Genomic DNA, 21,788 nt, shown 5'->3' on the forward strand with positions numbered 1-21,788 from the left:
TCTCTAGAACATGTTTTATGTTGCTTTAGGGTTAGCTGAATATCCATTTTTAGTAATATGTATATGTGATTAAGGAAAGTGTTACCCTTTAGAAATCTAAATGCTGTCCTTTCAATAATTTCCTATTCCATATGCTTTAAGCATAGCCACTTAATAATAATAATGAATTATTATTATATATGTAGAGGTTCTGCTATCAGAGTACCAAATCTTTATCCAACAAACACATCAAAATCATCTCTAAATATATGATTGAAGTTGAGACACTGCCAGCATTTCAAATTTTGTAATATGTACTACTGTTTAAACCAAAAATATACATTGTCTGTATAGCATTGGGCACAAGGTTTATGGATAGGTTTAATAGACTGCCAAAATATTGACTTTTGTTATCTAATTTGAAAAAAAAAAAAAAACTGTAAACATGAGATTTTAAAAAAAAGACTATTAAAATGACATAGTACATAAATCACATTCATTCTTTCCTAAACATTAGCCATTTTAGGAAATGGCCAAGAAATATAGATTATGTCAGCATTTACATCAAACCAGTACCTCAGATTCATTATTATGAATATGAGCATGCAGAAACTGTCTACAATTGTACTACCAAAAGATATACAAATAATTTAGGTGAACTATCTTCATTACGATGTACATTTTTGGGATGCATTGTAATTCAGCTTGTGGACTTCCACAACCGCAAATAATATGGTAAGTCTATCTACAGTAGGCATGTAAAGAAAATAACCCAACTCACGATGAAAGGATTTTGTCCTCCATTATTACCTCTCTAGCAACAAAGGAGTTAATGATAACCAAACTGGCGAGTAAGCCGATGTTCATTTACGCCTGAAAGAGCAGGAAGACCTTCAAACAGTTTGACCCAGTCTCTCCCGCACTTTCAGTCTGAAGGATGCCACTTAACTATCTCCAGGGACACATGATAAATGAATCCATTAGGACTGTAAAGTGGACCAGAGGAGCTATAGTAATTCAGAGTCCTGGGGCCAACCTTTCCTTCATTGTGCTATTAACGCATGGCAGATCTATATAAAAGATGCACTATGGCAAAACCATTTATAAATTATATTTTAAACTGCAAACACTTTGTTATAATGTTACTACTATGCATATACTGGAATATGACCTTACCTATTAGATTCTTGCGCAGCAGCAACACAGAAAGGTCATTCCAATTTATCTTTCAACTATCCTTTTTTTTACCTTTTGCATTTAAAAAGCACAATCACTTGCACGGCTAATAACAACTATGAATAAGCATTGAACAACAAGCAGTGCAAGCCTGACAAATCATAAACATTATTTCCCAAATAAGAGTGTAAACAAAATCAGTAAACATAAAGCTCTGGAAGTGCAAACTTGAATATAAATCATATTCCAAAACATTAAACTGTAAAACAACTGAAGCAAATAAAACATACTGTTTTCCTTGAAATCATTGAATTCATTTATACCTGTACCCTTTTTTTTAAAAATGTGCACATGCAGTTTTACAACACTTAGCGCCAATAGATGTGAGCCAAAACATTTTATCAAGCTTTTGTTGCTTTACAGTTTATTAACCCTGCTAATACAGATTCATTTGCAATTCCTCATGATCATTCATACAGCCTAGTAAATAAGGTGAAGTTGCGTTCTGTTCACTCACCAATCATGTGCAAGAAAAACATCATGTTTAGATTTTCCCTGCACGTGACTGGGTATTCAAAGTGAGCACAGCAATGCAAAGGCTATATGCTGCGCACTGGTAAAGTCAAGGTATCCATGAGAAACAAAATTGAAGGATGATGAATAAACAAATAAAACTTGCTTCCAAATAAACCATGAAGTAACATTTATTGTGGGGCCATGAAGACACAGTCATGTGTGAAAGACACAGTCTAATTTAAAAGGTAAAAGCCCAAGTCCCATCCAACCTCAAACATTAAATAGTAGGCTGAGCACTTGTGATGGAAATTGGCTCAAGATTCACATACAAGCCGGAAAGGCTCGCTGGGATAAACTGTTGGTGTCTAGCAGGAAAGGCACACATCAGTGTGTGTAGTAAGGCTAGAGCCCACCAAGAAGATGGCCCCTCACAGGATGGAGACAATAATGTGGCAGGGCAAGGGAGATGACGTGGCCATGTCAGAAGAAGGGGAGGGACCAGGGGGCTCTCTCTCCAATCAAATAACACGTTTTAAAGCTCCCGGCTTCTTTGTCAAATGACTTTTTATAGTGAACATTCTCTACTACTATTGTATATGAACCCCCCACTGTGTACGTGTATTCATGGCTGTGAAAGAAACATTAGAATTTGGTATCCTCTAAATCACAGACTGGTGACAATGATCATCGATCATGGCCAATGCATCAGATAGATTGTGTCCTGAAGTGTCAACCCACCATCAGAAAACAATAAGATAGGACCATTCTTCAGAAGAAGGAAATCACTTCTGAATGATGGCACTGAGGGGATATATTGGTGGCAGTAGGGAAACATAAGAGTATCACTGAGGAAAACCTACCTAGTGTGGAAGGATTGTGCTGTATGTCATCCCAGGGTAAACATGGGTCTACTCTAGGTAATACACATAAGGGACCACTGCATGAACTCCGTGTTACATTCTACTGACCCCTGCACTGTGTGTTACTTACAATTGGCCCCTGAAATCTGTGTTACTTACTACTGTCCTCTGAACTCTGCATTACCTACTCCTGACCCGCGGACTATATGCAACATGCTACTTATCCCTGCACTATGCAATACTTATGCCTGACAAGCCAAACCCAACCTATTCAGCCAGGCCAGAACTTAATCCAGCCAGCTCAGCCAGGTCAGAAATCTGCCCAACAAGCCAGGTCAGAGCTCAGCACAGCCAGCCAGGCCAGAACTTAGCCTAGCCAGCAAAGCAGAAACTTAGTCCAGCCAGCCAGAGCAGAACTCAATCTAATCACCCAGGCCAGAATGTAAACCAGCCAGCCAGACCACAACTCAGACCAGACAGTCAAGCCAGAACTCAAACCCGTTACCCAGACTTGAATTAACCAGCCAGCCAGAACAAACTTCAAATCAGTCAGCCAAGCCAAGTTTAAGAGCTAAGATAATGTTATAGTTTTACAGCCACATTTGTATTTTTAGAGTTTTTTAAGTTTTCTTCCAATTTTTCTTTTTATTGGCCTTGCTATGTTAATTGCCAAAAAAAGAGGGCAGCTGCACCTATGTGCACCTGCTCTATGGTTGCCTAACCTTGCCCAGAACATTACGGCCTATAATGCTAGTTATGTTATAGAATATAAATCTGGGCATGAATACAGAAAAGACATATGCATCCTAGACAAAGAGATAGCTAAGTTAACTACAAATGCATTGGATTTACATAATGACAAATGGCTGAATACTTGTTAGGGTGTTACCAAATGTGTAATTCTTTATATTTATTTTTATTTCTAGAGGCAATAGTATATTCAATTAAATCGAAGTTGTATCTAAACAAAAACAAATGTAAATACATACCTGAACCATTTTGATAATCCAATTTATACCATTTTTCCCACTCTGAAGCATTCTCTGTTATCTGCAACAATAAATTATTGGAAACATTACTTGCAGTGGTTCAGAGTGAGTTTAATAAATCATAAAGAAGGAACACATGTCTTGCTATAAACTCTAACAGGAAGGATTCAGTTGGTACATTTGTCTTTTCTGTTTTACACTTGTAGTGCTACCCAAGTAGGGGCACAGGTATTAACTGATTCTTCTCTAAAAGTACAGAAGCCGCCCACTATTGCAAGCATCATTCTATTCACACCGGCTAAAATAAAACATGTCTTTTTTAATATTTATTGCTTGAAGAAACTTTAAATAGGAGAGGGGTTAGGACATGGGATACGCCAAAACAATTAGCACTTCCTTCACATCTAATTCCCTTGCACCTATGCACAACTACTGGTAGCCAATGCGATTTGCACAACACTGCACAGTCACAGGGTTCAATTTAGGGTCTTTAGTCACAAATCCCAGGACACCTGCCAACTTCCTCTAGATGCAGTCTAGTGAATGAGACAGTCCTTCTCCAGGCCATATCCCTTGTGGTGAGGTCTGGCAATCAGCTTTTTAGTAGATCTATCCAGGTCCTCAGCCTCTACACCACTGTGGCCTCTAGAACAGCCGCACCATCCATGGGCTGTCTAAGATCAGCAGCCCCTCAAGCTCTAGAATCCCCCTGGAAAAAGGGAATCCCAGCTCTCCAGTGGTTCAGACTATTTATCACCTGTACAGCCCTCTTCTGGACACTCTTTTGCAGGGATTTGCTGGAACATATAAATTTTTTAGGCTGGTTATGTACATCTCCCTCCCTAAGCTCTGGAAGCTTATAGTGGCAGGGGGAAGCAATCAAACTACCAGCCTGTGAAACCCTGAACAGACCAGGACAAATGATCTCTGCTCCTTTGATTGAAGAAGGAGCCAAAAACTGAATTTACCTAGCATCCTACTCTAGGAGGGTGCTATACAGTCAGTTATTATGTATATATACAGTATCTCAAAAAAGTGAGTACACCCCTTACATTTTTGTAAATATTTTATTATATATTTTCATGTGACAACACTGAAGAAATGACACTTTGCTACAATGTAAAGTAGTGAGGGTACAGTTTGTATAACAGTGTAAATTTGCTGTCCCCACAAAATAACTCAACACACAATCATTAATGTCTAAACTGCTGGCAACAAATGTAAGAACACCCCTGAGTGAAAATGTCCAAATTGGGCCCAAAGTGTCAATATTTTGTATGGGCACCATTTTTTTCCAGCACTACCTTAACCTCCCTGGCGGTATGATTCTGTCAGGAATTCTGTACCAAAAGCGGTACAATTTTTTTTCATGGAAATTTGGCGTTATGTATTATAGGCCTACAATTCTTAGTAATTACTGACTTAAACCTGACCAAAACAAGACTCTAGTAGACATCCCAGATGTGATAAATTTGAAACACAAACGCATGAATTATAATCGAATCAATAATATAACTTTATTATAGAATATATAATATATATAATAAAATTATTATTGATTAGATTATAATTCATGCGTTATATATTATATATATATATATGTGTGTGTATATATATATATATATATATATATATATGTGTGTGTATATATATATATATATATATATATATGTGTGTGTATATATATATACAGGTCCTTCTCAAAAAATTAGCATATTGTGATAAAGTTCATTATTTTCTGTAATGTACTGATAAACATTATACTTTCATATATTTTAGATTCATTACACACAACTGAAGTAGTGCAAGCCTTTTATTGTTTTAATATTGATGATTTTGGCATACAGCTCATGAAAACCCAAAATTCCTATCTCAAAAAATTAGCATATTTAATCCGACCAATAAAAGAAAAGTGTTTTTAATACAAAAAAAGTCAACCTTCAAAAAATGATGTTCAGTTATGCTCTCAATACTTGGTTGGGAATCCTTTTGCAGAAATGACTGCTTCAATGCGGCGTGGCATGGAGGCAATCAGCCTGTGGCACTGCTGAGGTGTTATGGAGGCCCAGGATGCTTCGATAGCGGCCTTGAGCTCATCCAGAGTGTTGGGTCTTGCGTCTCTCAACTTTCTCTTCACAACATCCCACAGATTCTCTATGGGGTTCAGGTCAGGAGAGTTGGCAGGCCAATTGAGCACAGTAATACCATGGTCAGTAAACCATTTACCAGTGGTTTTGGCACTGTGAGCAGGTGCCAGGTCGTGCTGAAAAATGAAATCTTCATCTCCATAAAGCTTTTCAGCAGATGGAAGCATGAAGTGCTCCAAAATCTCCTGATAGCTAGCTGCATTGACCCTGCCCTTGATAAAACACAGTGGACCAACACCAGCAGCTGACATGGCACCCCAGACCATCACTGACTGTGGGTACTTGACACTGGACTTCAGGCATTTTGGCATTTCCCTCTCCCCAGTCTTCTTCCAGACTCTGGCACCTTGATTTCCGAATGACATGCAAAATTTGCTTACATCTGAAAAAAAGTACTTTGGACCACTGAGCAACAGTCCAGTGCTGCTTATCTGTAGCCCAGGTCAGGCACTTCTGCCGCTGTTTCTGGTTCAAAAGTGGCTTGACCTGGAGAATGTGGCACCTGTAGCCCATTTCCTGCACACGCCTGTACACGGTGGCTCTAGATATTTCTACTCCAGACTCAGTCCACTGCTTCCGCAGGTCCCCCAAGGTCTGGAATCGGTCCTTCTCCACAATCTTCCTCAGGGTCCGGTCACCTCTTCTCCTTGTGCAGCGTTTTCTGCCACAGACTTCCCACTGAGGTGCCTTGATACAGCACTCTGGGAACAGCCTATTCGTTCAGAAATTTCTTTCTGTGTCTTACCCTCTTGCTTCAGGATGTCAATGATGGCCTTCTGAACAGCAGTCAGGTCGGCAGTCTTACCCATGATTGCGGTTTTGAGTAATGAACCAGGCTGGGAGTTTTTAAAAGCCTCAGAAATCTTTTTCAGGTGTTTAGAGTTAATTAGTTGATTCAGATGATTAGGTTAATAGCTTGTTTAGAGAACCTTTTCCTGATATGCTAATTTTTTGAGATAGGAATTTTGGGTTTTCATGAGCTGTATGCCAAAATCATCAATATTAAAACAATAAAAGGCTTGCACTACTTCAGTTGTGTGTAATGAATCTAAAATATATGAAAGTATAATGTTTATCAGTACATTACAGAAAATAATGAACTTTATCACAATATGCTAATTTTTTGAGAAGGACCTGTATATATATATATATGTGTGTGTGTGTGTGTGTGTGTGTGTGTGTGTGTGTGTGTATATATAACGCATGAATTATAATCGAATCGATAACATAATTATATATATATATATATATGTGTGTATATAGGTATATATATATATATATACACATATATATATATATATATATATATATATATATATATATATATATATATATATACATATATATATATATATATATATATATATATATATATATATATATATATGCATATATATGTATATATATATATATATATATATATATATGCATATATATATATATATATATATGCATATATATATATATATATATATATATGCATATATATGTATATATATATATATATATATATATATATATATATATATATGCATATATATATGTGCATATATATATATATATATATATATATATGCATATATATAATATAAAACGTGTTTGTGTTTTGTGCAACGTTTTTTTTTTTTTTTTTTAATTTCCCTCCCTAGTTCCGCTCCCATGCAGCATTGCTGCTGCAGGGAACGGAACTAGGAAGTCCTCCTACCAGCAGACGAGCGGCGGGGATCTCGGCTGGCGGTCACAGCAATGAGAGCTCATCGCTGGATCGCCAGGATAAGGTAAGACACTCCGCTGCACTGTCTGCACAGCTCTGCACATTTACCCCGAGCGTGACTCGGGGATACCGATAATAGCAGGAAATTCCTACCCCGAATCACGCTCGGGGATACCGCTAGCCTAGTTAACGCTCTTGGGCATGAAGTTCACCAGAGCTTCTCAGTTTGCAACTGGAGTCCTCTTCCACTCCTCCATGACAACATCATGGAGCTGGTGGATATTAGAGACCTTGCGCTTCTCCACCTTCCGTTTGAGGATGCCCCACAGATGCTCAATAGGGTTTAAGTCTGGAGACATGGTTGGCCAGTTCATCACCTTTACATTCAGCTTCTTTACCAAGGCAGTGGTTGTCTTGGAGGTGTGTTTGGGGTTGATATCATGGCACGAAGACTCAACTTGTTTGGTCGACCACGGCGTGGCCAGTTCTGAGTGGAACCTGTCCTGTTAAACCGCTGTATGGTCTTGGCCACCTTGCTGCAGCTCAGTTTCAGGGTCTTGGTATTCTTCTTATAGTCTAGGCCATCTTTATGTAGAGCAACAATTCATTTTTTCTGATCCTTTAGAGGGTTCTTTGCCATGAGGTGCCATGTTGAACTTCCAGTAACCAGTATGGGAGAGTGACATTTTCACTTAGGGTGTACTCACTTTTGTTGCCAGAGGTTTAGACATTAATGGCTGTGTGTTGAGTTACTTTGAGGGGACAGCAAATTTACAATGTTATACAAGCTGTATACTCACTACTTTACATTGTAGCAAAGTGTAATTTCTTCAGCCTTGTCACATGAAAAGATATAATAAAATATTTACAAAAATTTGAGGAGTGTACGCTTTTGAGGGGTGTACTCTTTTGTGACATACTGTATATATTGCCCAAACTTTTTGGATAGAGTACAGAGGGGTTAAAAGCTCTCTTGGTTTATGTTCTGCTGTTTGTGTTTAAGCTGATAAATTTCCCTTTCTTTTCTGTCTCCGACACACTTCAGGAGATAAGCAGGTTTCACCATTTTAAAATTTACCCTCATTTTTTTTTTTTCTGGTGATGACTGTAACATTTTGAATCCCATCAGTTTTAGTCCTGTGACAATGGTGACCAGAACAAATATATATATATATATATATATATATATATATATATATATATTCATATTATACCATCGTTGGTGCATGGTTGCCTCTCAGGACACCTGAAGCAAAAAACAGTGCAGGTCTCCTACAGCAGCATAAGATGTATATATATGTGCTTATCCATGGAGAAGCTACAGTATATCTTCCAAAGGTTTAAATATCAAATATCAAATGCAATTTGCTCTTCCAGTGGTTGCACCTTTAAGCATTTAAGTGCTCAGGCATTGTTTTCCTATGTTTGACCTCAATAGATTGGTGTAGATTACAGTTCAAAAGCTGCTCTGCGTTTTTTGGCCACAGCATGTCCTATTGAGGTGAGCTTAAAATGTAGGCAAAATAGGTCAAAAGCAGCCTTTTCTTGTCAAATGTTGTATTTTCCATTCAAACACTTGTGATTGAATATTACTTTGTTCAGTATCTTAGGACTCATGTAGGTGGGCATTTTTATCAAATGCAACATTTCCATTCAAACAAAGTTTTATTTAAACCACACTCCCCTCTATCCAAATTATAGCTTGATTCAACCACTATGCAGTTTCATACCTGTCTCGTAAAATGCATATCTGTTGAAAATCAAAGCTAGCAGATGTCATACCTTCCACACACAATCCCTAATTCTTTACCTGGTGACACAACTGCCTGAGTTGTACTGAAGTGCCTGACAAAAATAATAATTCTTCCCATTTGTCATAAGGCAACCATGATGGTTGATTTAGGTTGTAGTTACAACCATTCAAATTTTCTTTGTTGAATGTGCAGCTGCCTGTAAAATTCAAGGACAAGTAAAACTGTATTAATTATTGCATTATGTATTGTATTTTCAAATATTATATAACTAATGAAAACCTGGCCATCAAGGTCCAAAACTTCAATGGGTTCATTAGGCTGAATAGAAAATTTAGAAACCTATAAAGAAGTGACAAAATTAAATTCAAAAGCCATTTTTGGAATACAAGATAATAATAGGGTTCGCTATGATCATTGTACAATATTTACTATGCAGACTTTTTTGTTCTCAAAGTCTATGTATGGCAATGGCTACCATTGAGGAGCGATTCTGAATTGGGCTACCTTGATGTCTAAAGCACATCACATATTCATAATGAATCACTTGTTCATAATGAATGTAACAATTTTAAAAGAAAGTTTTCAATTGTTTACTATGGGCTATTATTTACCGTTGTTCTTTGCACTTCAGTAGTCAATACTACCATATCTTTTATGTGGTAAAACATTTTCCATGAGATAATGCTGATTAGTTACATTAGTTACATTACAATTTTGCAATAGAAATGTAAAACCACAGCATTAAATGTGTGCAGTCTAGAACTGACAGCTGTTTGTGACTGCTGATCACTGTAGGAAATGTGAAGGCTTGCAGGATTCCCTTTATTATTCATTATCAAACAGATAAGTAAATTGCACTGGTTGAAAGATGCTGCCAGGGAAAGTGGATTTTTGTGTCTTCACACATGATTTAATACACGTGTAAAATTATATTGCCTCCTCGTCAAGGAATATAAATGAAACTCTTTTAATTTTACCGCTTCATGCTATGATACAGAATGAGCAAGACTCTTGAGAGGCAGCCTGCAAAGAATAATTTCATTTATTCTAATAACCGTATCAGCAAAGTACAGTTACTCAAGTTAAAGCAAAGCATTTATGTAGAAAAAAGTTGACTTAGTTTCTAAATTTGCTAGACCCGCAAACAAGAATTTTAAATGGTTCTCTTCTGGAGTAAACTGGGATTTGTCTTCAAGCAACAACAATTACTTATTACAGAATTTCCCCCCACAGGACTCGTATTGCAGAATGCTAGGTTTTTATTGTTTCTCTGCTTGGTTTCAGAAATAGCAGATACAACAACCACTTTCTCATACTAAAAGCAAAGTAGCAGTCTGGCCAATAATGGGTAAGTGCACCCTTAATATGTCCAGGCAAATAAAGAAAACTTATAGGTGGTGTAGCAGGGTCCTTAGGAGAAATCACCATACATCACTTACTATAGTATGGTAACAAAAATGATGTTCCCTGAAAAGTTTTCCCCAATCACAAAAGGGGCATCTGTTGCTGAGGAGTGAATGCAATGAAACATATTTGAACTTCAAGGGGAGAAAAAATCTTTATGTTTAAGATGCAGAGAGAGAACCTTTCTGAATATTAAAGAAAATCTAGGACCAGAGATAGATGTGTATTAGGCTCAGCTTTCAGACAGGAAAAAAAACTGTTAAATGGGTTGTGAATAGTACAGCTGCAACTCTGTCACCTTAAGTAAAAGGAGTGTAGCCTGTAGTACCATAGAGTAGTTGCCTGAAATAAAGACACTTCCTATACGATTATGATCAGAGAGTAGTTTAAAATTCATGTATAAATCTCTCTTCCTATATTACCAGTCTAAAACAATCCTCTAAGCTCATGAGTGAGCGGTGTTTCAAAGGGATATCGTTAGCACTGAATTGGTCCTAAACCCATCCACTGAGAATGCTGCTTGCCTGAAACAAGGGAAATAAACATATACACTCCATAAAGGCTAAGTCCTGGCCTACACGCGTTTCATCTGGTGCAATGAACCAATCCCCTAAAGACGTTTGTTGCACCGCGTAGAGTGAGGCCAGTGGTATTTGATTTGTACACCCGCAGTTGATCCCTGGTGTAGGGTGTTTTGCCTGTGTTACTCTATCTTTTGTGAATACGTCTAGTTGTAATAAATCATGTGGTTTTTAGCATACTTCTGTGTGATCTTTTCTTTTTTCTCTTACCCATTATTTGTCAGAACCTGGACTTAAACCTGGGACCTCTGCTATGTCTGGCAATAACTCTTCTAACTGAGCTACCAAAAAAGCTGGACAGCATCCAGTCTGATTAATTGGACAACCCTGCCCTATGCCTTGACCTCTGATGAACCTTGAACTCCTTGCTCCTCCCATGAACTTCCTGATTTAAGCCATGTCTCTGCACTTTCTCTATGCCAGTTTATTGTGCTCTCTTTAGCCAGCACTTGGATCTCGCCTTCCCTGCTGCCATCCATATTGTGCTACCCTTTGTTATCAAGCTTTGGCTTGTTCCTCAACTATGCTTCTGCCGGATCCCAACCTGCAACTACTCATTACTGACCTTTGACTTGTTTACAGACTACGCTTCTGTTTGATCCTTACCTGCTTATCCCCTTCTTGACCCTGACTTGCTCACCTCCTGTTGCAGTGATCCTGAGGACCGCGATCTAGTACTAATACGCAGCAAAATCCATCTCCACCATCAGGAGCTCTGGTGACCGCCGGTTAGTCTCGGCACCTCAGGTGAGCCCATGTCATCCGCAAGGGGTACTGCCTGTGTGCCTATCCTACTGGTTGGCGGTAGTCCTGCTACTGCTATAGCAACTGGTGTCATTAATATTTTGATTATTACTATTAAAATGTCTTTAAATCCTTATTTTATCTGTAAAGTGGTGCATCTTTATCATGTATAGAACCTGCTGCAGCAAAACTGACATACATAAATAAAAAAATAAAAAAAACTTTCCTGACTGCAAGCTATTGTTAGCAATACAAAAAATGTTAAAAAAAGAAAAACTGCATGGGGGACCCCCCTCAATCCAATGATTTTAAAGGAAACCCAATGTCAAATTAAAAAAAAAAAAAAAAGGCGTGGGGTCCCCTTCAAAATCCATATCCGATCATGCAGCCTGGCAGGTCAGGAAAGGGGGGCACCCCCCTCTTGAACCATACCAGGCCACATGTCCTCAACATGTGGGGATGCTTTGGGGTGGGGTCTGCCCCCCCATTCTAAAGCACCTTATACCCATGGGGACAAGGGCCTCTTCCCTACAACCCTGGGCTGTTGTTGTGGGGGTCTGCGGGCAGGGGTCTTATTGGAATCTGGAAGCCCCCTTTAAGAAGGGGGCCCCCAGATCCTGGCCCCCCATGTGAATGCGTATGGAGTACATAGTAATCCTACCCATTCACCAAAAAAGTGTAACAAAATAAATAAAAATTGGAGGGGGAGGGGTACCGCGCTTCAGGGAAGTGGTATAAATCAATCAGTATTAAATTAAAAAAAAAAACACTCAAATAAATAATCAATTATTGTGATGGTGCTCAAAATTATTCAAGTAATTTCTGCAGATTTGTGGGTGTATCTATAAAATAATGGATAATTAAATAATCAATAAATCTTAATAAATCTCTCAAAATTATACATATAAAGTGCACCAGTGCTTAAGGAATCAATACACATATATAAATAAATGATATCACTATTATTTTCAAGTGATTAAAATAAATGCATATAGGTGGTTAATAATTAAAATAATCTCATATAGGTGACGATAGAGTGCTCAGTGCTCAATAAATACACAGGTGAGTGAACTTGTTACACAATTTCAGCATTAAATCCTTATAAAGTGCTTAGAGTGTCCAAAATAAAACAATATAAATGGTGTCCTTCTTATTCCGGGTGTTGAACCTCCACCTAACACCGTGTAGAACTATGGGGTGTTTCTTCTCGCTTATTGCCCCTAAGGGCGTGCTAGCTGCTCACCTCAATTTATATAAAAATGCGCCTCTTTATTATACAAATATATCGCTCCTCTCCTCTCCTTCCTTATTCCACGATCAGGGATGGTAGTCAGCCTCTGTTATATGAATCGGGGTAAACGTCCTCCAGAATGGGTAGGGGTACTACAGTATGTACCCCATACACATTTTTTAATAAAGGAATTAAGGAATAAAGGAAAACTGTTTGTGTGTTTTTATTTCATTTTAACACTTTTTTTGGTGAATGAGTAGGGGTACAATGTATCCTATACTCATTTACATGGGGGGGCGGGATCTGGGGGCCCCCTTGTTAAAGGGGACTTCCAGATCTCGATAAGCTCCCTGCCAACAGACCCCCACAGCCACAGCCCAGGGTTGTGGGGAAAAGGTCCTTGTCCCCATCAACATGAGGACAAGGTGCTTTGGGGTGAGGGGCTGGCAGAGCCCCCAAAGCAACTCCACATGTTGAGGGCATGTGGTCTGGTATGGTTCGGAGGGCGCGTCCCCCCCCTTTCTTGGTCTGTCAGGTTAGTTGCTCGGATAAGGGTCTGGTATAGATTTTGGGGGGGACCCCATGCTGGGATCTTTTAACATTTTTCTATTACCGGCAATGTTTTTTTTTATTCAGCTGCAAGTGGGGAAGCCCTTTGACAGCTGATGACTCATTCATTGTTAAGGACGCAGCAGCCGGCTTCCCGGCCTACTCCGTAACAACCAGCTATTCCCTTTGCCCTGATTGGGCAAAGCTTTGCACCTGACCAGCAGTCAGGTGCATTGCTTCAGCCAATCAGAGCTTAAAATACACTATGCAGCACGCAGTGCATTGTGGGGCACTCGGTGGGCAACCATCCCGCTGAGCGCCACGGAAATTTGGGTGTTCACCAAACAGGCAATGTTCGGGCCGATCTTATGCTCGGTCCAAGCCGCTCGCCCAACACTACAGCCTATTTATGCCCCTTTTAGCCCCCTGCTGGTCACTCACTCTACTAACCAGGGATTGGCTGAAGAAGCATTATTATCCAGGCAAAGGATCTGTGTTCTTCCACCCACTATATCCCATAACTGAATGGGATGCAGGGCAAAACAACCAAGCCTGCATCTGCAGAACCCAGAACAGACATTACCAAATGATTGTTGCTCTCCCTGGCTACAGGGAGGCCAAAAAATCAATTTAACACTAGTAGCCTACTGCAGCCCTCAAATTTTCCACTCGCCTGCTCGCATTTTGCAAGTGGAAAATGATTAAGGGTGAGAGAGGAGAGGAAGAGGAAAGGCGGCCGGATAATCAGAGCGGGGATCGCTGCACTGTAACATCTTTCGTTTGAATTGCCGGGTGCTCAGCTTCACACGCAGTCCCGCATCCTGGTTCGGCTCCTTTGATAGACAGAAGACCGCCGGTACGTGTGACGTCTATCATAGGAGCCGAGCCAGGAGGCGGAACTATGTGTGAAGCTGAGCGCCCAGCAATTCAAATGAAAGATGTTACAGTGCAGCGATCCCCGCTCTGATTATCCGGCCACCTATCCTCTTCCTCTCTCTTCCCCTGCACTGGTGAGGCTGCGATGACAGGCACAGGTGAGACTGCATTGAGGGGCACAGGTGAGACTGCATTGAGGGGCACAGGTGAGGTTGCATTTAGGGGCACAGGTGAGGTTGCATTTAGGGGCACAGGTGAGACTGCATTGAGGGGCACAGGTGAGGTTACACTGAGGGGCACAGGTGAGGTTACATTGAGGGGCACAGGTGAGGTTGCATTTAGGGGCACAGGTGAGACTGCATTGAGGGGCACAGGTGAGGTTACATTTAGGGGCACAGGTGAGACTGCATTGAGGAGCACAGGTGAGGTTGCATTTACGTGCACAGGTGAGACTGTATTGAGGGGCATTGAGGGGCACAAGTGAGGTTGCATTGATTTGCACAGGTGAGGTTGCATTGATGGGCACAGGTGAGGTTTCATTGACAGGCATATGTGAGGCTGCATTGAAAGGCACAGGTGAGGCTGCATTGATGGGCACAGGTGAGGCTGCATTGATGGGCACAGGTGAGACGACATTGATGGGCACTGATCAGGCTGCATTGATGGGCACAGGTGAGGTTGCATTGATGGACACTAATGAGGCTGCCTAATGGGCATGGGTGAGGCTGCATTGATGGGCACAGGCGATGCTGCATTGATGGGCACAGTTGAGGTTGCATTGATGGGCACAGGGGAGGTTGCATTGATGGGCACTGGTGAGGCTGCATTCATGAGCACTTGTGAGGGGGCATTGTTGGGCATTGATTAGGCTCCATTGATGGGCACAGGTGAGGTTGCATTGATGGGCACTGGTGAGACTGCATTCATGGGCACTAGTGGGGCTGCACTGATAGACACTGATGAGGCTGCACTGATGGGCACTGATAAAGTTGTTATTAATATTTATTTGTGCAACTTCTGCATTCATGCAAAAACATTTAAAGGTGTAATTTTATAAAATAATTTATGAGGGCGCATTTTAGGGGTGGGGCAGGGAAGGGGTTAGGTGGGGTAACTGGTGGTGAGCAACCCTTAAGGCCTGGCTAGTAGCTCAGGACTTTAAATTTTGAGCCCTGGCCTACTGGGGCGCTAAACTTGTTTTTTTCCTTTTTTATGCTGCTGCCAGAAAGGGTTGCACTATAAGGCAGAGCTTTGTAAATCTGAGGACTGGCTCTACAGAATTACTAATCTATTAGCAGGCAATACATCTCCCTTATAAATGTTTAATTTGGATTCTAGCTTTAACAGATTTTTAAATTGTTAATTAATTTAATTATGATGTTTTTCATATTTGCTTGAGATCTTCTTTATACTTTATAATAATGTACATTGCTGCATATATATTGTTTCTGTGAGCCCTTATTGTTGTATGTATTGAAGTTTTGTAGACATTGTAGTTTAAATTGCTTTGAGAACACATGATGTAATATTTATGCTTCTTTCAAAGTAACATTTTACCTGGAGAAAACTTTGAAGAGAACATGGTGAATCTACACAGCCATTACCCTTCTTTCAAGGTTACAGGGTCTCATCTGGCTTATATGCTAGCCATCATTAGCATTAGCAGGGTTCACCCAGCATTATTATGACTGAAAGCATGCTGAGACATTATTTACTGCATAAACCGTAGCACCGTGGGAGCCTTGACTTGAGAACAATTTGTGCCCTTATTTACTCAGATGTGTCAGTTTTATATATTCCTTTTAATAGGCTAGTCATTTTACAGATCTGTCCAAATTTAAAAAAAAAAAAAAATTAGAACTCAGGCTGCAGAGGGTAAAAATTATTCATCTAAGCATTGCTTTTAAATAGGCACAATAAAGTTCAACATCATAGCTTTCTTAAAACAATAATCCTTTAGGCAGCATTAGTTGTGCCCCCTGGAATATCAGAACTTCAGGGCATGGGGAAAGTATGTACAACCACTTCCCCATCCTACAATTAGGGTGTCTCAGCAACATACTGTATCTGCAGTTCCAAACATGTTAAGGGGGGACGTGCCTTAACTGAATCCAATATGAAACATAAGAATGTCAAAATTTGTGTGGGGAAAAAAAAGAGGCTTTATAAAAGCTGTTAACGTCTTACTGTAGTAAACCAAGGCATGATGTGGAATTTTATGGTGCCCAGTATCCAAGCTTAGTAAGGTTTTTAACTACTGCAGGCGTACTTTAAGATGATTTATGATCTGGGACTGAAGGCGCTTTCCTTTATCTCTGCATGTTCTCAAAAGTCTAGTGTGCCTTTGTTTCTTGCATACCTGGGCCCTTATACCTCATGGCAACCATCATGTCACATATAATCCAAGCAGCAGCATCTCTCCTCTCTTATGCAGTTCCACTCGTATACCCCCAAATTGTTGGCAAAACAGCTAGATTCCTGTCTGGTATGTCTTTGTTTATTGCATATCTGGGTTTCATTTATCCAGGTCAGTAGTACTACTAGTAGTTACTCACATTCAAATTGACTTGTTTTGAAATGTTAAAGTGGAACTTTAGTCAGAAAATTAAGTCCTGCTAGACCCTTTCAGGCTGGCCCCTTTTGCAGGTATAGTTATGTATAACAGTAATAATAAGTGCCTATACTATTTTTCCAGTGATACACTGTCTCGCCTTGCTCTGCACATGCTCAGTTGCTCTGTATTTTTAGGCACTGTGCAGAATTTTTACAGGCCAATCTGCTGACAGCCTTTGTTTACTGCCTCTCAGGGGCTCTGGGCTTCAGCAAAATGGCAGCCTCCGGCAAGAAGAAACAGTAACAATGCTGGAGGAAATTTAAGCAGGCGTTTATTTTGGTAGCATAATTATTAGAGGTGCACTGAATGGAAATTTTGGTGCCGAAACCAAAACCAAAAATTAAGGATGCGCTTGGCGGAAACCGAAAAGGACAGTTTTTAAAAAATATTTATATAATTGTATTATATTGGACTTTTTAATTAATATCATGTTTTTAAATGAATATGACCTTATTGTCAGCCATTATCGGCACCTTTAGCGCAAGAAAAGCTCCAGAAAAATGCATCCCTTTAAATTCAATGTTTGTCTTTACACTGGTCCATTGCACTTTAGTTGTGGTGTTAAAATCTTGCTTGCTGCATTTTTGGTCAGTTAAAAAATTGGACCAAAAACACATTGAAACGCCCTGAAAACACAGCAAGAACGCATTAATAACGTACCCATGTAACTTTTTTGATAACATTTTTGAGTCACATGACATATGAAAAACACACCATAAGCACAGTAATATTGTGGCAAAATTTAGTGCGTTTCTGCGCCATTATCGGCACCTTTTTCTCTATCTGCAAAATGCTGAAAACACAATTTTTGACCGATATGTTTCGACTGCTGAAATTTCAGAGCATCTCTAATATCCATTTATGTGGAATGTATGTTGCTTGCTAAAGAACATTATTGTTATAGAGTTATGTATATATGTTGTTATGGGTAAAGTTCCACTTTAAGTAAGTTTCACTGCTTATCTGAGTGGTATCCCTTAGCTCAAATGAGAGTTGGGAACATACATTAGAATTTATATGTAGATATATGTATATAACTCAGTCACTTTAATCCAATTACCATAGTGTCATGAAATGTGTCACGACAGATGTTGATTGTCGAAGACAGAATGGGAGGGGTGAAACTTGTGAATGCACTGCTGCAACACTCCTCCCACAACTTTACTAAAGTATTTTTTTTTAAAAAAGGCTCACAGCAATAAAAGGTGAAACCTTGTGCAATAATTTTTTTTCAGCAAATGAATATATCATTCCTAATTTAACCCTTGTACCTCCAATGAATATCAATCTCTTCAGCAAATACTGTATCTCACACATATCTGAACCATAAATATGTAAAAGTAAATAAGCAAAAAGGGTCACTGCCTTTTTTTCAACATGTTTCGTCACAGTAGACTTCATCAGGAGCTGCACTTGATGAAATCCACAGTGACAAAATATATACAGAACAAAGTCAGTGATGTCAGCATCCATGGGGATTATGCTCCTCATTCTCAGAAAGACCAGATAAAGATGAGGAGGACTAGGCTCATTAGCTGGTGCTGGTATAGCACCATAAGATTTTCAGTGATTTTATCTTGATTAAATTAAATTGAAAGAAAAACGTGTACACTTTGGAGAATTTTCAGTTTTTTCTTCTGTTTAATGCACTAATGTGAATTGCTGGTGGTTAAAAGCCCCCTGAGAATGGCAGATTGGCTAAAAGAAGTGTTTAATGTCCTTTGGGGAAGTGCTATAAGACCTTTTATGATTTAAAAGTTATCTATACTTGATAAATAAATCTAAACTAAGGATGCAAAAATGGGTTAAAAGCACATGCAATATTCTAGGTACAGCACAGTTTATATATGAATTGATTTTGATTAGTGTCTGTTATTAGATACTAGATATTTATTTGTATATAGGCAACTTTAGTGTTGGGAGGATCCAACTAAGTAATACTGGAAAGAAGGAAGAAGAAGCAAACATCTGCAGAGGAGACCACATGTGACAGCAAGAAGTTATGTTGCTATGCCACTGCCACTACTAACATAAAACAACATACTGAAATGCAGTTGAAAGTGGCTGTCAGAGCAAAAAATGTTAAGAAATATATATTTTTGAACAGTACCTTTTATGAAAAAATCAATTTCCTCCACTGTGATAGCGTTTTTATTTTCCAATTGTTGCACACAGAGAAACAAGAGAGCACAGGCTTGTGTTCTGTGTTCCGGAAGCAGGCTCCTGAAATTGAAAGGATAAAATAGTATTGTGATCTGTTCCAGATTATATAAATATATGTATCTGCTCAGCCAAATCCAGTTACATTTATATAACCCTGGTCAACAAGTTGCATCATGTCTTTAACACCCTGATACAAAACCAAACTTGGGTGCACATACCCCAGCCATCTATTTTAAACACTGGGTTCCAATATATATAATAGTTTATGTTAAAATATATTGCTTAAAATTATAGAATTAGAGTCAGGTTTTTATAGAAAACAGCAAAAATCAAAAACAACCTCTGACTGGCAGTCAGTCTAGGCAGAGTTTGTATTTTGGGCCCCATTGGCGGTCCCATCAACTAGGGGACTAGATGCTTTGGGGTGGGGGGGGCAGAGCTCGCTCCCCCCCCCCTCTTTCCTGGAATGCCAGGCTGCATGCTTGGATAAAGGTCTGGTATGGATTGGGGGGGGGGGCTCATTTTTTTTTGTAAATTTGGTGTGGAAATCCATACCAGACCCAAGTCGCACTCATCTCAAAGTTGGATCCTGTTCATTAAAGTCGCATGTAAGTCGGACTGAAGTCACAGGGCAAAGTTGGATCAGAAGTTGCTCGACTTTCTTGTTGGAGCAGTGTGAATCCGGTCTTAAAGTTGCACTGGAAATTCCCTATTTCTTCCTAATTAAGTCCAATAAAGTAAAAGTATATGTATTCAAGTCTGTTTTTAAATGAACTCCCTAGCTGTTCAAAGAAAAACAATTTATGATATGTTAGGGTAGATTACAAAACCTAAAAGATATAAAGTGAAAAACAAGACATTGTTGAGAAAAGTAAGAAAAAGAATACTCTGGGACTCAACTGTGTTAAAGGGAAAGGTGGATAATGTGGGTCAGAACTCTTTTCAAATGTTAGTTGTAGTTTGTGTCCCCATTAAAAAAGATTAACCACTCTATTTGTATTTGTAACCATTATCACAAAGAAAGAAGGGAGAAATCCAAGATTTCCTTAAGGTGAATTTGCCTCCATTTGGAAGATTTTTTTATAACTTCCTGTTGTGTCTCTAGGACAGGATGTGAAAGGAAATCTCATGAATTGAACAAAGACTGCAAAACAAAAGAAAATAGCCTGACATGGGTTGTATCACTTCCTTACTCTATCCAAATGAAAAAAAATCTAACTATACATACACTTTAAGTTTAGGACAGAATGTGAAAAAATGTAAACCTCGGCTGGGTTTTTTATTGTTGTTTCTGTATTTACTGGGACATTTTTCCCCTGTTTCTGTGTGGTTATCCAGAGAGCAAAACCCTTCCAGCAGGGGAACAGAGAGTATTAAAAAAATGTTTACCTTACTCTTAAACTAGAGTAAGGAAAGGTTATGATCTCTGTCAGTTTTTTTTCACTGTTCTCTGTCTCTGGTTATCTGAGTCTGTTGTAGAGGTTTTTTTTTTAGCTTCCTGTAGTCACCAGAACAGGAAATAGGTAAAATCTCCTCAAAAAATGACAAAACAGTAAAACCCATTTGATTCAAAACCAAAACAGATGTTATTTGTTATTCAAATATTCCTTTAGCCTCTCTATTTTTTCATTATGATGCACTTTAGTCTCTTAGTACTCCCTCCTTTTCCCTGCTTTTTTGATAACCTCCAGCTTGGTCCAAACAAACTATTTAAAGCCACAGGAAACCTGAATTTAGGCTTTAAACCTGGAGTCAGGTAGACAAAACTTTCTACGTAATGCAGAACTACACTGTATCTGAGCACCACAAACCTAAAATTCTATTTAATTCTTTTTTTAATATTGAAAGCAAACTCACCCATCCATCCATGTCTCCATGCTTTACTTTGCTGAGAAATCACTTCTAAAAACACCTCCTAGAATTTCTGGCTGAGCCCATCTTGAGTAAGGGCAGAAGATTCATGTAGCATTTACTTCTTGGAATCTATTTGCCCTTAGGTCAGGTATGCAGACAGGTGAGTGCGCTTAGCTAAGAAAGCCCCCACCCCCCTTAAGACTCATGGTATGTATGACATCATTTGCCTAGACATGTAAACCAGGAAGTAACTGAAGAAATATAGAAAAAAAAAGTTTAAAACAAGTAAACATGATATACATTCCTACCTATTTACAAATGCTAGAAGCATAAAGACTAAACATAGTCAAGGTTGATTGAGAGAGTGAATTTCCACTGCAAGAAGCCCCATTGAGGGTCATTGACATAATTTACATGAGATTTGTTTCAACAGGTATGATGTCTCCAACACAAAATCAAGGTGTCCTTCTTTGCAAGCCTTTTTGTTGTTGTTGTTGTTTTCATATCAGCAGCATACAATAAGCAGCTGACAATATAAATAATTTATTTAATACACATTTGGGGGCCTCCTGCTAGCTGTAGGGCCCCAGGCAGGTGTTTGCTGCTAGTGCTATAGATCGGTTATTTGGTATTTGGT

The 21,788-nt window shown here is 39.1% G+C and overlaps 1 protein-coding gene across 1 annotated transcript in view; it reads right to left on the minus strand.

Moving 5' to 3' along the window:
- Nucleotides 1-21,788, minus strand: part of LOC309548132 (uncharacterized protein) — a 707,228-nt gene that overhangs the window by 172,920 nt on the left and 512,520 nt on the right. Inside the window, exons 81-83 of the mRNA XM_082248097.1 lie at nt 19,245-19,357; nt 9,192-9,331; nt 3,521-3,581 (exon numbers count right to left, since the gene is read on the minus strand). Coding sequence (XP_082104223.1) covers nt 3,521-3,581; nt 9,192-9,331; nt 19,245-19,357 — 314 coding nt within the window. The remainder of the gene's footprint in view (nt 1-3,520; nt 3,582-9,191; nt 9,332-19,244; nt 19,358-21,788) is intronic.

This window comes from Pelophylax lessonae (genome assembly GCF_965119305.1).
Source record: "Pelophylax lessonae genome assembly, chromosome: 2".
NCBI classification, from domain to species: domain Eukaryota; kingdom Metazoa; phylum Chordata; class Amphibia; order Anura; family Ranidae; genus Pelophylax; species Pelophylax lessonae.